We start from the raw sequence: 13,943 nt of genomic DNA on the forward strand, positions 1-13,943 counted from the left end.
TCTCAAAAATTATATAAAAAATTGGATTTAGATTTATTGACCAATATATCGATTATCGGTTTTCATATATAAAGAATTATCGGCCAATTTTTCGGAGTGTTTTTTCCCTATTTGGAACGACATGAGGGTGAGTAAGTAATGACAGAATTTTCATTTTTGGGTGAACTATCCCTAAATAAAACTGACAGTCCTTTTTCTTCTCCCAGTTGATATGGAAGAGCCTCCCAGCAACTCCGATGGTTTACAGCCTCAGGATCTGTCTGTGCTTCCCAACATCTTCGATCTGACGCGGAACAGAGAGGAATGCCTGTTAAAAACGAATCCCATCGATGCCTTGCGTGTCGTGCAGACGCCGGGCTGGTTCGTCAATCCTGGGACCAGCAATGGGACGATTCTTCCCGAGAATGGCTCTGATTCGCTTCCCACAGAGCAGATCCAACCGGACGATGAGTTTTCCAACACGACCGTCATGCTATCGTATCTGAGCCGGTCACATGTCTTCTCAGAGCATTCCCCGGTTTACGGGGTTCCTTCGGCGTTCCTTCGTGCCTATGATCCCGGGAAAGACGTGGGAGACGCGGCGCTCCCGGTGGAGGTGGATCAACACTGTCTCCAGCAAGTTTCCGTTCCAGTCGGATTAGCCTCTTGCGAGCCGTTCGGCTTCATGTCACCGGCTCAAGTTGTGGAGAATGTAGCGGCGTTCTGCTATCTTCAACAACCTCCGGATATGGAAAACCTAGCTTTGGAAACGCTCAAGTCTTTACAAGCCGATCCCGGCGAGTGTAGGTTTCCCATCAGCGTAGACGAACTTCAGAATGGAGCTGCTAGTGCCCTGTGGAACGTAGGACCCTTCGAGGGAGGATTCCCGGAGGACAACGGCACGGATCCAGAGAGATTGTGTCCGAATGCAAACCCGGAGCTCGTCTTTCTCATCTCCAGATCCAAAGAGCCGGTCATTTTACCAAATGAACCGGGAGCCGCGAGCTTCGCCGTGTCGTTAAACCAAGACTTCATTGGTCCATTAGATCCCGAATCAGCTTCAGTTGAGCAAATGGAGAATGTGTTGACTGATCCCGAATCACCTTCAGGAGAGCAAATGGAGAATGTGTTGACTGATCCCGAATCAACTTCAGCAGAGCAAATTGGGAATTTATTGACTGATCCCAAATCACCTTCTGGAGAGCAAATGGAGAATTTCTTGACTGATCCCAAATCAACTTCAACAAGGCAAATGGAGAATGTGTTGACTGATCCCGAATCACCTTCAGGAGAGCAAATGGAGAATGTGTTGACTGATCCCGAATCAACTTCAGGAGAGCAAATGGAGAATGTGTTGACTGATCCCGAATCACCTTCAGGAGAGCAAATGGAGAATGTGTTGACTGATCCCGAATCAACTTCAGGAGAGCAAATGGAGAATGTGTTGACTGATCCCGAATCAACTTCAGCAGAGCAAATTGGGAATTTATTGACTGATCCCAAATCACCCTCTGGAGAGCAAATGGAGAATTTCTTGACTGATCCCAAATCAACTTCAACAAGGCAAATGGAGAATGTGTTGACTGATCCCGAATCAACTTCAGGAGAGCAAATGGAGAATGTGTTGACTGATCCCGAATCAACTTCAGCAGAGCAAATTGGGAATTTATTGACTGATCCCGAATCAACTTCAGGAGAGCAAATGGAGAATGTGTTGACTGATCCTGAATCAACTTCAGCAGAGCAAATTGGGAATTTATTGACTGGTCCCGAATCAACTTCAGGAGAGCAAATTGAGAATGTGTTGACTGATCCCAAATTAACTTTAGCAGAGCAAATTGGGAATGTGTTGACTGATCCAGAATCAACTCCAGTAGAGCAAATGGAGAATTTTTTGACTGATCCCAAACCAACTTCAGCAGAACAAATTGGGAATGTGTTGACTGATCCAGAATCAACTCCAGTAGAGCAAATGGAGAATTTGTTGACTGATCCCAAACCAACTTCAGCAGAACAAATTGGGAATGTGTTGACTGATCCTGAATCAACTCCAGCAGAGCAAATTGGGAATTTGTTGACTGATGATCCCGAATCAACTCCAGCAGAGCAAATTGGGAATGTGTTGACTGATGATCCCGAATCAACTCCAGCAGAGCAAATTGGGAATGTGTTGACTGATGATCCCGAATCAACTCCAGTAGAGCAAATTGGGAATGTGTTGACTGATCCCGAATCAACTCCAGCAGAGCAAATTGGGAATGTGTTGACTGATGATCCCGAATCAACTCCAGTAGAGCAAATTGGGAATGTGTTGACTGATGATCCCGAATCAACTCCAGCAGAGCAAATGGAGAATTTGTTAACTGATCCCGAACCAACTTCAGCAGAGCAAATGGAGAATTTGTTGACTGATGATCCCGAATCAACTCCAGCAGAGCAAATTGGGAATGTGTTGACTGATCCCGAACCAACTTTAGCAGAGCAAATGGAGAATTTCTTGACTGATCCCGAATCAACTCCAGCAGAGCAAATGGAGAATTTCTTGACTGATCCCGAATCAACTCCAGCAGAGAAAATGGAGAATGTGTTGACGAGCGGAGAAGCACTTGATGGGAAGCAAAAGCAAGAAAAGGAGTCTGATCTCACAACAGAATTGTCCTGCGACAAACCAGCCGAGTCCATCAACGGTGAATCTGCAGATCAAACAAACATGTATGCGTTCAAAACAAGCAATGGTTTGTCTTCGCTCGCCACCAAGAAGACGTTCGAGAGGAAAACACTTCCTCCGAGAGCCCGGAGAGGCACAAGGATGGGAGCCATTGTTCAAAACATCCAACCCACCAGGTACAAATCGAGTCGCGTACGTGCAATAAAACCTCAGGCGAGGAAGTCCAAGGAAAACAAGTCCTCCACTTTGCCGGAAAGGATGCATGATGATGCCGAGGAAAAGACGGCATTGCATTTACAGAAAGAGCGAACAGAAATCAGACGCTCACGGAGATGCCAAGAAAGATCTACCTCATCCTATGCAAAGACTTTAGATGCATTTTACCAATCAGCAAAGACGAAGACAAGAAACTGTCATTCCGTACCAATCAGTCGCCCCGAAATCCCGCGAAAAGAAACGACCGCTAATAAACGTCCAACTTCGGCGAAGAAATCTCACGCTAGCAAACGGAAACGAAAGAAACACAAAAGTAAAGTTGACCACACGCCCTTTTTCCAACCGCAGGAACCCGAGATTAAACTCAAATGTCTGAACTGCAAGGAAGAGAAGAAGGAGGTTCGGGACGAGAGCTTTTCGCCGTATGTCCGCGTGCATCTCAAGGACTTTCCCACCTGTACGGTTGTGAACTATCCGGAGAACAAGCGCGGGAAGCGTTCGTCGTCTGCTGGGATTGTTTCGGGAATGATGCCTGCAAATCCGGGACTGCAGTACGGTCGAGTTTGCGCGGATGGCTCGCGGAACGACGTGCTAGTTTGTTGTCTCTGCAGGGGATCGTCGAACGCGAACGACCTTGGAGACTTGCATGGGCCGTACTTCCCTGAAGGCTACAAATCGGCCTCCAAAGTCATTCCCAATCCATTAGAGGAGGAGGATAATAATAGTGACTCCGATCCGTCTTCCAGAAGCAATTGGACGAACTCTTTCCGCGAGTCGAGATGGAACGAGCCGTGTACTAGTCCAACAGCAAAGAAACCTAAGATGGACGCCGCCACGGATTGGTTTAGCCCTCCTGTGGTTCCTCTTGACGCTAACGAACACTGGCTCCACCAGGACTGTGCCGTATGGGCCACCGGCGTCTTTCTGGTTCGGGGGAAACTCTACGGGCTGGAGAAAGCCGTCAGGTTGGCGAAAGTGTCGGTAAGATTTCGGAGACACAGATTCTTTAAAGGGATAGTTCACCCAAAAATGAAAATTAGCCCATGATTTACTCACCCTGAAGCCATCCTAGGTGTATATGATGACATCTTCAGACGAATGCAATCAGAGTTATAATTAAAAAAATGTCCTGGCTCTTCCAAGCGTTATAATGGAAGTGAATGGGTATATTTTTTTGGAAGTCCATCAAAGCGCATCTACTCATCAATCAATCAATCAATCAGTTTATTTATAAAGCACAAATAAACACGACTTCCGTCAACCAAAGTGCTGTACAGAGGAGAAAAAACATGACGCAATACAATACAAAGACAACAACAGGACAGTTGCTTCAACATTCAATTTGCATACGACAGATCAAATAAAAATGTCTTTAACCTCACTTTAAAGATGCACAGGGTTGGTGCAGCTCTGATTTCAGGTGGGAGGCTGTTCCAGAGTCTAGGAGCGGCACTAGAAAAAGCCCCATCTCCTCTAGTCTTAAGTTTTGTTCTCGGAACCACCAGAAGGCCTAGGTTCGCAGACCTAAGAGCTCTTGATGGTTGATGAACAGTCAATAGGTCCGTGAGGTATGATGGAGCCATCCCATGTAATGACTTAAAAACTAGTAATAAAACTGTGATTCTATGGCGCACTGGCAGCCAGTGAAGTGACTTCAGGACAGGAGTTATATGATCTCGCTTTCGAGTTCCTGTCAGAACTCTTGCAGCGGCATTCTGGACTATTTGAAGGCGATTAATGGATAATTCACTGATCCCCACATGATTAAGGTCCCCCTCATGATTAAGGTCCTCCACACGGCTTTTGTGGGGGTTAATAAAGGCCTTCTGAAGTGAAGCGATGCATTCGTGTAATAAAAATATCAATATTTAAAACTTAATCGTCGGCCTATGCAAGTCGACTTGCGCCACAAGAGTAACATGAGAGATGTATGATATAGGAGTAGCATAAGCTTTGACACCTCTCGCGGTTCAGACAAACAGGGCTGGGCAACCGCGTTCAGCATTACGTTGTTCCGTCAAGTTCAAGGGTTACTCTTTTGCTGTAAATCGATGCGAACAGCTGTCTGTTGGAAGCTAGTTATTGTAGTCGATAAAGTATTAAATATGGATATTTTTCTTTTAAAGATTTCTTTTTTGGTGTTTTTCTTTTATTAGGATAGGGCAGTAGCTAGACAGGAAGTGAGGTGGGAGAGAGAGAGTGGGCATGGGATCGGGAAAGGTCCATGAGCCGGGACTCAAACTCGGGTCGCCTGAAGCACAACGGCGCTACATGTCGGCACACTTGCCCACAAGACTATCGACACCGACAAATATGGATATTTTTCTTACACGAATGCATCGCTTCACTTCAGAAGGCCTTTATTAACCCCCGCAGAGCCTGTGGAGCACTTTATGATGGACAGATGCACTTTTATGATGGACAGATGCGCTTTTATGATGGACAGATGCGCTTTTATGATGGACAGATGCGCTTTGATGATGGACAGATGCGCTTTGATGATGGACAGATGCACTTTGATGATGGACAGATGCACTTTGATGATGGACAGATGCACTTTTATGATGGACAGATGCGCTTTGATGATGGACAGATGCGCTTTGATTGACTTCCAAAAAAATATACCCATTGACTCCCATTTTAAAGCCTGGAAGAGCCAGGACATTTTTTAATATAACTCCGATTGTATTCGTCTGAAGAAGAATGTCATATACACCTAGGATGGCTTCAGGGTGAGCAAATCATGGGCTAATTTTCATTTTTGGGTGAACTATCCCTTTAACATCAAACGCTCTGCAATAATGACACTCAATTGTTTGTTTCTCCAGGTTTGTTCGACGTGCCAAAAACAGGGAGCAACGTTGGGATGCGTTTTCAAAGGCTGCCTGAACAAATATCACTACATGTGTGCGGTTCAGTCAGGTGAGAGACATGACAAGGACGATGTTGCACAATACACGCATGTTGTAGGGTTAATTTTGCCTGCAAATTTTTAATTAGTCTTAAAGTTAAAGTTCCTGTAGTCCTTAACTCATCTTTGATCACCAAAATTACATATTTAAATGTTTTTTCCCTTGAAAATAAATTCTTCATGCCTCAAAATATCTTGAATGTAACTCGACACCCTTGCCTCACTTAGTATACGCAGTTCTATGAATATGCAAATGAGCCCCGCCTCCACTCACTCAGCTCAGAGATCCACTGGTTGACGATCACACGTTGATCTGATTGGTTACTGTAGGATTACAAATTTAAGAATATGTTTTAGATCTGCTGATCCTACTTCCTTACATAACATCACATAAAAAACTAAGATGAACTATACTGTATTGGGCATTCAAGGTGAACCTGAGGGCATCCATTTACTGATTAGATTTAACAGTTTCCCTTGAAGGGGTTTTGTTAGTCTTTGATCTTCCTACTGAGAGTTGAACTATGTGAATGTTTACCTAGTCTTAGTTCTCGTGACCATGTTTATACAATTTGGGGGGTACCATTATCTCAGTTGGGGGTAATTGCCTCTATTGTCTTTAGATGATTAGATTTAGTGGTCTTCCCTAAGGCTGTGTGTAAGGTCAGCACCTTTAAGGACAGCCCACTGAAATGCCTATAAGAAACCATGTAAAGTTACGTTAGTTAGATTGTTGGATGACTGCAGCCACGTACAGCGAAGTTCTCAATAAAGAATAACTTCTGTTTGAACGCGATCCCAACGTCTCCTGGTCTGCTTTGAAAAAGAAAAAAGTTCCCTACAGTTTCAAGGTAGTTTGTGACGTCAGAAACACCAGCGATTTCAAAGCGTGTTTTTAAAGCATGTTAAAAACACCACATAGACACATAAACAACATTAAAAGCTGGATTTCCACCACTGGGGGACTTTAAGGCACGTTTCTCACCAAGAACGATAACTAAAACGATAACTATATTAGCGTCCACTCCAGCGCACAATATCATTCAGTTTAATAAAAGCCGTCTGTCGCTTTACATGCCCACACTCTTTAAAGCAGGATAGATTCTGATTGGCTGTCAATGTTTTTTATCATTCATTGTTCAAAAATGGTTCTGAAAGTGATTCCAACTATATTGGTTCTGTGTCATTATCGTTATTAGGGTCAATTTTTGGAAACTTCCCCGGCTACATTTTTTTTTTTTTGAAGAAAGAAACACAAATAGTGAAAAAAGCCCAAATATTAAATGCTATAAATGTATATTGACTGAGTAATCCACTATTTTGTAGAGGAGAGTCAAAATGACAATTTTCATCAGAGATTTGAAGTCAAATTACAGGGGGGGTAAAAATGGCTTCAGAAAGAAATTTTTACACGGAGATTGGTAGATCTTTTAGTAAAATCTGCTGACTTTAGCAATATTTGTTGTATTATATGCCAATGGTCAAGTTTGCATGCCTGTCTTAATCTCAGATTCAAATCTCAGGTGAAAATGGTCATTTTGACCCTCCTCTACAAAATAGTGGATTACTCATGTCAATATACATCCATAACATGTCATATTTTGGCTTTCTTCTTCAAGTTTTTTATGTTTTATAATCAAAATTAAAAAAAAATGATCCAGGTCCTCTGGTTGAGTTGACACCGAATGAGCTGATAGTTGTGCTGTGGTCCCAGGGCCTTTAGTCTTAGTTCTGTGTAAAATGTCCATCTTAACTTTTTCACATTTAGACCGATAGTTTTAGTTGACTAATGCTCGGGTTCACAGACGAAGCCGAAGCCTAATCCTGGCATGCATGTTCATATAGTCACAGTTGTGATGTCGTCTCGTCTTAAGTCGTGGAGAACAGGATTTAACGCATTGCATTGTTTGGAATCAGGCCTTTTGATGGCGGTGTGTGCGCGTGTGTGTGTGTGTGTGTGTGTGTGTGTGTTTAGCAGACGTGTTTAAACCTGTGCTCAGACACGCATGGAAATAGACACGGGAAATAAGCGTGTGAATCTGCCTGTGCATGAAAGAAATGATGTAATTGTGTCTTTTCTTGATGAAAAGTGGAGAGAATAGTTGATGTTTTAGCAGTTACTGAGTTCAGAACAACACTGAGATTTTAGAGCATCAATCCTCTCTGGTTTTTGTTTTATAATGTGTGTGTATATGTATGTATATGTATTATGTGTTTATTTGATCTTTTTAAATGAAGTGTTATGAGTTGGATTTAAGCTTGTAAACCTTGGAAAGATAATCTTGCGTTAGAGATGTTCATGATGATATGCTGGTAACTTCCTAAAGGGTTTTTATCTTTCTTAGTTTGTTTGTTTGTACACTTCATTCTCCTCAGGACTAACTGATGTGTGTTTCTCCTCATCTTTATTATAGGTTGTGTATTAAATGAGGATAATTTCTCGATGAAATGCAGAAAGCACAAGGTACATGTATAATTGTTTTCTACCTTTTTCTAGATGACTATGTCTAATATTTAAAGTCTCCCTGAAGCCAATCATTATATCCCTTAAAGCTCATCTTTGATCACCAAAACGACATTTAAACGTTTTCAAATATCTTGAATGTAACTTGACACCCTTGCCTCATTTAGTATGCGTGGTTCTCTGAATATGCAAATGAGCCCCGCCTCCACTCACTCACTCACTCAGCTCAGAGATATAAACATTAAAAGCTGGATTTCCACCATAGGGGGACTTTAAGTATTAGATTTGTACATTTACTTTTAATTGAGTATTTTAAAATGAAGATGCTCAATATTGTGCTTTTTGTAATGTTTTCCTCTGATTAGAACAAGTCCATTAAAGGATCATCATATGGTCAGATCAACAGGTGACACTGGAGGAAGAGGTTTGAGCTCAGTCTGCACTCTTTACACACACTTCTCTCTCTTTCGCACTACATGCACATAAATCACAAGTATATGCATGAGTTTTTGTTTAGTTAGATTCCCTCTCTTTTATGTAGTCTGTATTTATGTTTATATATATTTTAACACGAATCGTTCCTCTGTCAAAACTGCATTGTTGAGAGAAAAAAAGACACATCAGTGGAAAAGTCACTTTTTATTATTACATTCAAAAATAATGTAAAATGTCATTAAACAAAACATTTTCAAACATCATTAGTATTTATTACTTGGTTAAATCTGGTTAATAAAAACACAGCTGTTCATTGTTGGTTCATATTAACTCAGATCCACTGAATAATATTAAAAGATACTAACTTTAGTAAATGTTGAGATTAACAACGAAACACTTCTAAAGCATCTTAAAGGAACACGCCGACTTTTTGGGACTTTATCTTATTCACCGTATCCCCCAGAGTTAGATAAGTCCACACACACCCTTCTCATCTCCGTGCGTGCTGTAACTCTGTCTGACGCACCCACCGCTAGCCTAGCTTAGCACAAAGACTGGAGGTAAATGGCTCCAGCTAGCATACTGCTCCCAATAAGTGACAAAATAACGCCAACATTTTCCTATTTACATGTTGTGATTTGTATAGTCACAGCGTGTGCAAATAACAAGGTCACATGACACACAGACATCTTCTAACCGTACACATACTGGGAACTATATTCTCAGAAGACGAAGCACTGTTACTTGGGCGGAGTGATTTGCTCGCAGCGCCTGAGAAGCCCATGGTGAGGAGCAGAGAGTTCCTCAGAAGTAGCAGTGCTTCGTCTTCTGAGAATATAGTTCCCAGTATGTGTACGGTTAGAAGATGTCTGTCTCATGTGACCTTGTTATTCGTACACGCTGTGACTATACACATCACAACATACTGTATAAATAGGAAAATGTTGGCGTTATTTTGTCACTTATTGGGAGCAGTATGCTAGCTGGAGCCATTTACCTCCAGTCTTTGTGCTAAGCTAGGCTAGCGGTGGGTGCGTCAGACAGAGTTACGGCACGCACGGAGATGAGAAGGGTGTGTGTGGACTAGGGGTGTCGCAATATACCGGTGTTGACGATAATCGTGATATTCAAAGCATGAAATATCGACATCGTGTTAATTTAGAGTGTGACAATATACCGGTATTGGCGATAACCATTATGTTTAAAATGAACAGGACTCTTATGATAACATGACACGTAAATACTCCAGCGCCAGTACCTGGCTGACCTCTCAGGTGACTGTATTGCACCCGCTGACACCTATCAAATAAGAACGAAGACGACGCAGCGCGCGCCCGCGCAGCTAATCTGAGAAGAATGTCGTCTGAGCGAGAGAGTGAAACACTCTCCACACCCGAAAAAATTAAGCTCACAACATCTCCTAAAGAAAACATTCTTCTTAAAGGGGGTCGCACACCGGACGAGAAGCGCACGTCTTTAAAATTCGAACGCATTATTCTCTATGAGTGTAGGCTACACACACCGGCGGTGTGCATCTGTCCGCGGCGCCCAGCGACGGCTCAAAAACCATCCGCGATCATTTTCAGGTGAGATTCTCAATTCATTAAATTAACGGATGCTCTGAGGTAAAGTGTTCAGATCGCAGACTCAGCAACTATTGTATTTAATTGTACAGTACAGTCATAACATAGTAGGCTACAGACAGACATTATCTACATTTCATAATGTCCTTAAACATAACAATATTGCTGGCCATAAACTGAGAAAGTGCGCGTCCGGTATGCGATACTTCGAGTTGTCCTAGACGCGTCGCGGCGCTTCTCGTCCGGTGTGCCGCGTGTGCGATCCCCATAAACTCAATATGCAGAATACCAACCTTTTTACCCATCTCCATGTCCATCACTCTGCGGATTATGCCATTTTACAGAGAGTAAATTGCGATTATTTTACTAGTCATGGAATGGGAAACGTGACATTAACCTGTTAACTGTTTCTGTGATCATATATCCCATTTCTTTACTCATCTTATTTTTGCATTTGTATTTGCACTTGATTTATTTTTTGTTCAAATCTGCTATATGCATGACTTTGCGCCAGCGCAAAAGGTTTAAGAGCTTTTCAGTTCTTCAGGAAACATTCAGACAGTGTTTCGCTTCAGTTTGAAACCAGAAAAACTTCACATGCTTGTCTTCCTTCACAAAAATTTGCCATAGATTGAGTATACAAGAAGTAATGCATGTGCCTTGTGTTTATCAGTATCCTTATGTTTGTTGTGTAAAAAAGAAAAACTATAATCAAAGTAAAAATAAAAGATTCTATAGATATCGCGATATATCGATATCGTGAAATCTTTTGGCCACAATAACCGTGGTGTGAAAAATCCAACATCGTGACAGCCCTAGTGTGGACTTATCTAACTCTGGGGGATACGGTGAATAAGCTAAAGTCCCAAAAAGTCAGTGAGTTCCTTTAACTCTTTCCTCGCCATTGACAGAATTTTCCAGCTTTCCGTGTTTCCACTGTTATACTGTAGGGGGCGCTATTACACATCTACTGAAAGAGTACAGAATCTCCTGATCAAAACACAGGAGAATCAGCAGAAACGAGCGATATCAGATGTAATTATATGCATATGTAAAATAATGCCATCATCCACATTAAACAGCATATTAATCAAATCTGCAGAATTTGACAGAATGGATTGTCAATGCTCAAAATGTTTTTTTAGTTTTTTTTTTATGAAACTCGCATTCAAGTGTTGATTAAAAAAAAATAATGCATGAAGTTTATATTAAACGGGTTTGTTCTTTCTTTTGATATATTGCATGTTCAGATATTCATATATTCCTGTGAAACTGATCGAAAACACTGGCGGGGAAAGAGTTAACTAATGCAAGTACTTATATTAACCAATGAAGACTTACTGTAAAGTGTTACCGCTATTCAGAACAAGTATGAAAAATAGAAGTATAAAACAAACATGAATTATAGTGGGATTTATTATAAGCATCAAGCCTATTAAATCTAAACTGAAACTACCGGCGTAAAAATATGCAGTATAAATTCAATAAAACTAAACGTGGCTCACGCTTCTCTCATTCTGCTCAGATCCAAACATGTGCATGTGTTAATGTCCTCTTCATCCTCCCCTAGAGTGACCTCTGACCTCCAGCGTGTGGACCTTCAGAAGCGAAGGCCTTGATGATCCTCTGTTGCACTCCTCCACATCACTCACTGACCCGAGACTCAAGAGTGAACATCCAGAGACTGAACCTCCACAGCGCATCACCTTTCATGTGCCATTCTCAACATGCTTTTTCACTATATGGGTTTTCATATTTATATCTGGGGGCAAAATTATTGTTATATAATAATTCTTTTTTTTTTTTTTTTATCAATTTTTTTAGTTTATTCTTGTCTTAATTTATGAACTGAATTTTAAATGTCCTGCTTGTCAGGGTGTAAATCCCTCCTCATAATCAGCACTATATATTCAGTCACATGGAAAATCGTTCTTTATAAAGTAACGTTTCCGGAGGCTGGAGTGAGGAAAGCAGGGGTTTAGGACGGCGATGTTGAAAGGCACTTTTGTGTAAGAAAACACACACACACACAAATGGGAAATTAAGTTTTTTTGTCGAAGATGATTTTATTAATTTCTGAATTCAAGGCCAAAATTCTGGTGTTTGATCCACCAGTTCTTCCTGTTTGACGCCACATTTACCCTTCAATTCCACTCGTGTCTCCACATGTTCAGCTGCATTAACTGTATGATTCACAAACATGTTTTATTGTAAGAAATGCTGAATATTAGTGTTCCACAGAAATCTGAATATACATTTTTTGACTCAATGCCAGTGGATATTCTTGTTGGTTCTCCTGGACATAATCCATATCTTAGGAACAGATAACGAGTATAATGACGCATTATCTTGATGATCTGTAGGAAAGTTAATGCACTTGTTTTTGCTCATCTTTGACTTCAGAAAGCATTCATTTGGACATTGAACAATAAGCAAAGTATTTCCATTCAACGTTTGTGAAGTGCTGAACTTCTTTTTTTGTATTAAAAGTGGTTCTTAATTTGTTGCTGCCTTGCTAAGACAAATCAGTGTATTTATGATTTTCACCCAGAAAGCACTTCTTTTATTTGTAATGAGAGACACGGGGATGTTGAGACGCAGTGCATTAAAGTGTAGAGATTATATGTGTTTCAGTATTTCTGTCCAGAGTTTAGGATGAATCTGGAGTCTCTGCCTGAAGAACTGAAGTCTGTTTGTGCCAAACTTTTGGTTTTTTCTAACTTGAATGAATTGTCATGTTTTAGCATCACAACAAATGCACCAAAAACCCTTTTTTTTGTGTTTCTCAAATGTTTTAAATCTTAATCTCAGGGTTGAGCAGGGTTCTGTTGTGTTGTTGTCCACATTCTTTCCCCAAAGTGTATTTATCTTGAACTGACTGACCCGAGCTGGTCAGCGTAATAAACTGGCTTCTTTTATTTTGCCTAACGTTCTGCTGGTCTCACACTCATTTGCATTCGCCCATATACTGGTAATCGTAGGTATAACGTACTCGGTTACTAACGTAACCTCGGTTCTCTCTAGAAGAGGGAACGAGTACTTGCGTAAGATATCTTACGCTAGGGGAAAACCTCTTTTCCTCGAGATATTGAAGCCAAAAATTATCCTTAATTTTGCAATAATGTAAAACGCATTGCAGCAGCATGCAGACATGGGCGAGACAGCTCGCGCGCCCATTGGCTGCTCTGCGGCAACTGCACCAGCCTATCGATAGAGGCTCCTCATGACATCAGAACCAATGAGGGCGCTTCGCGCCCATTACGTCATGTCCCGCCGAAATCAGGTGGGGCCAGGGCTATAAATACGGCCCAGAGAGGCTGGTTTGGTCAGTTTTTTCATCGCTGAAGCGAATCAGAACATGACGCATGCACGGCAAGATACGCAAGTACTCGTTCCCTCTTCTAGAGAGAACCGAGGTTACGTTAGTAACCGAGTACGTTCTCTTACGAGAGGTCTCTCGTACTTGCGTAAGATATCTTACGCTAGGGGAACACAATGTAAAACGCTGTGCGTGCTTGAGACATAACACTAAAGTCCCAAGGGCAGGTGCCCGGGGCTCATACAGTGCCTAATCACAAGGGACTCACAGAGAATCCGGGAAGAGGGGCTAGAATAGCATCATTCCTGTAATATGGAGCTCTGATAAGAGCATGTTATATCAAGTGTTCCACACAGCCAGGGCGAACT

The 13,943-nt window shown here is 41.7% G+C and overlaps 1 protein-coding gene across 3 annotated transcripts in view; it reads left to right on the forward strand.

Annotated features, from left to right (window-relative positions):
- LOC309485294 (uncharacterized protein) overlaps positions 1 to 13,189 on the forward strand; it is a 15,292-nt gene extending 2,103 nt beyond the window's left edge. Inside the window, exons 1-6 of one of the 3 annotated variants that reach the window (XM_082152075.1) lie at positions 1 to 127; positions 207 to 3,844; positions 5,692 to 5,785; positions 8,189 to 8,238; positions 8,604 to 8,662; positions 11,827 to 13,189. The exon at positions 1 to 127 is cut by the window's left edge and continues 1,888 nt beyond it. In XM_082152075.1, coding sequence (XP_082008201.1) covers positions 212 to 3,844; positions 5,692 to 5,785; positions 8,189 to 8,238; positions 8,604 to 8,648 — 3,822 coding nt within the window. In that variant the 5' untranslated portion in view covers positions 1 to 127; positions 207 to 211 and the 3' untranslated portion in view covers positions 8,649 to 8,662; positions 11,827 to 13,189. The remainder of the gene's footprint in view (positions 128 to 206; positions 3,845 to 5,691; positions 5,786 to 8,188; positions 8,239 to 8,603; positions 8,663 to 11,826) is intronic. The other 2 variants (XM_082152074.1, XM_082152076.1) reach the window with 2 other exon arrangements.
- Positions 13,190 to 13,943: the final 754 nt, after the last annotated feature.

Source organism: Leuciscus leuciscus (genome assembly GCF_965113295.1).
Source record: "Leuciscus leuciscus genome assembly, chromosome: 21".
NCBI classification, from domain to species: domain Eukaryota; kingdom Metazoa; phylum Chordata; class Actinopteri; order Cypriniformes; family Leuciscidae; genus Leuciscus; species Leuciscus leuciscus.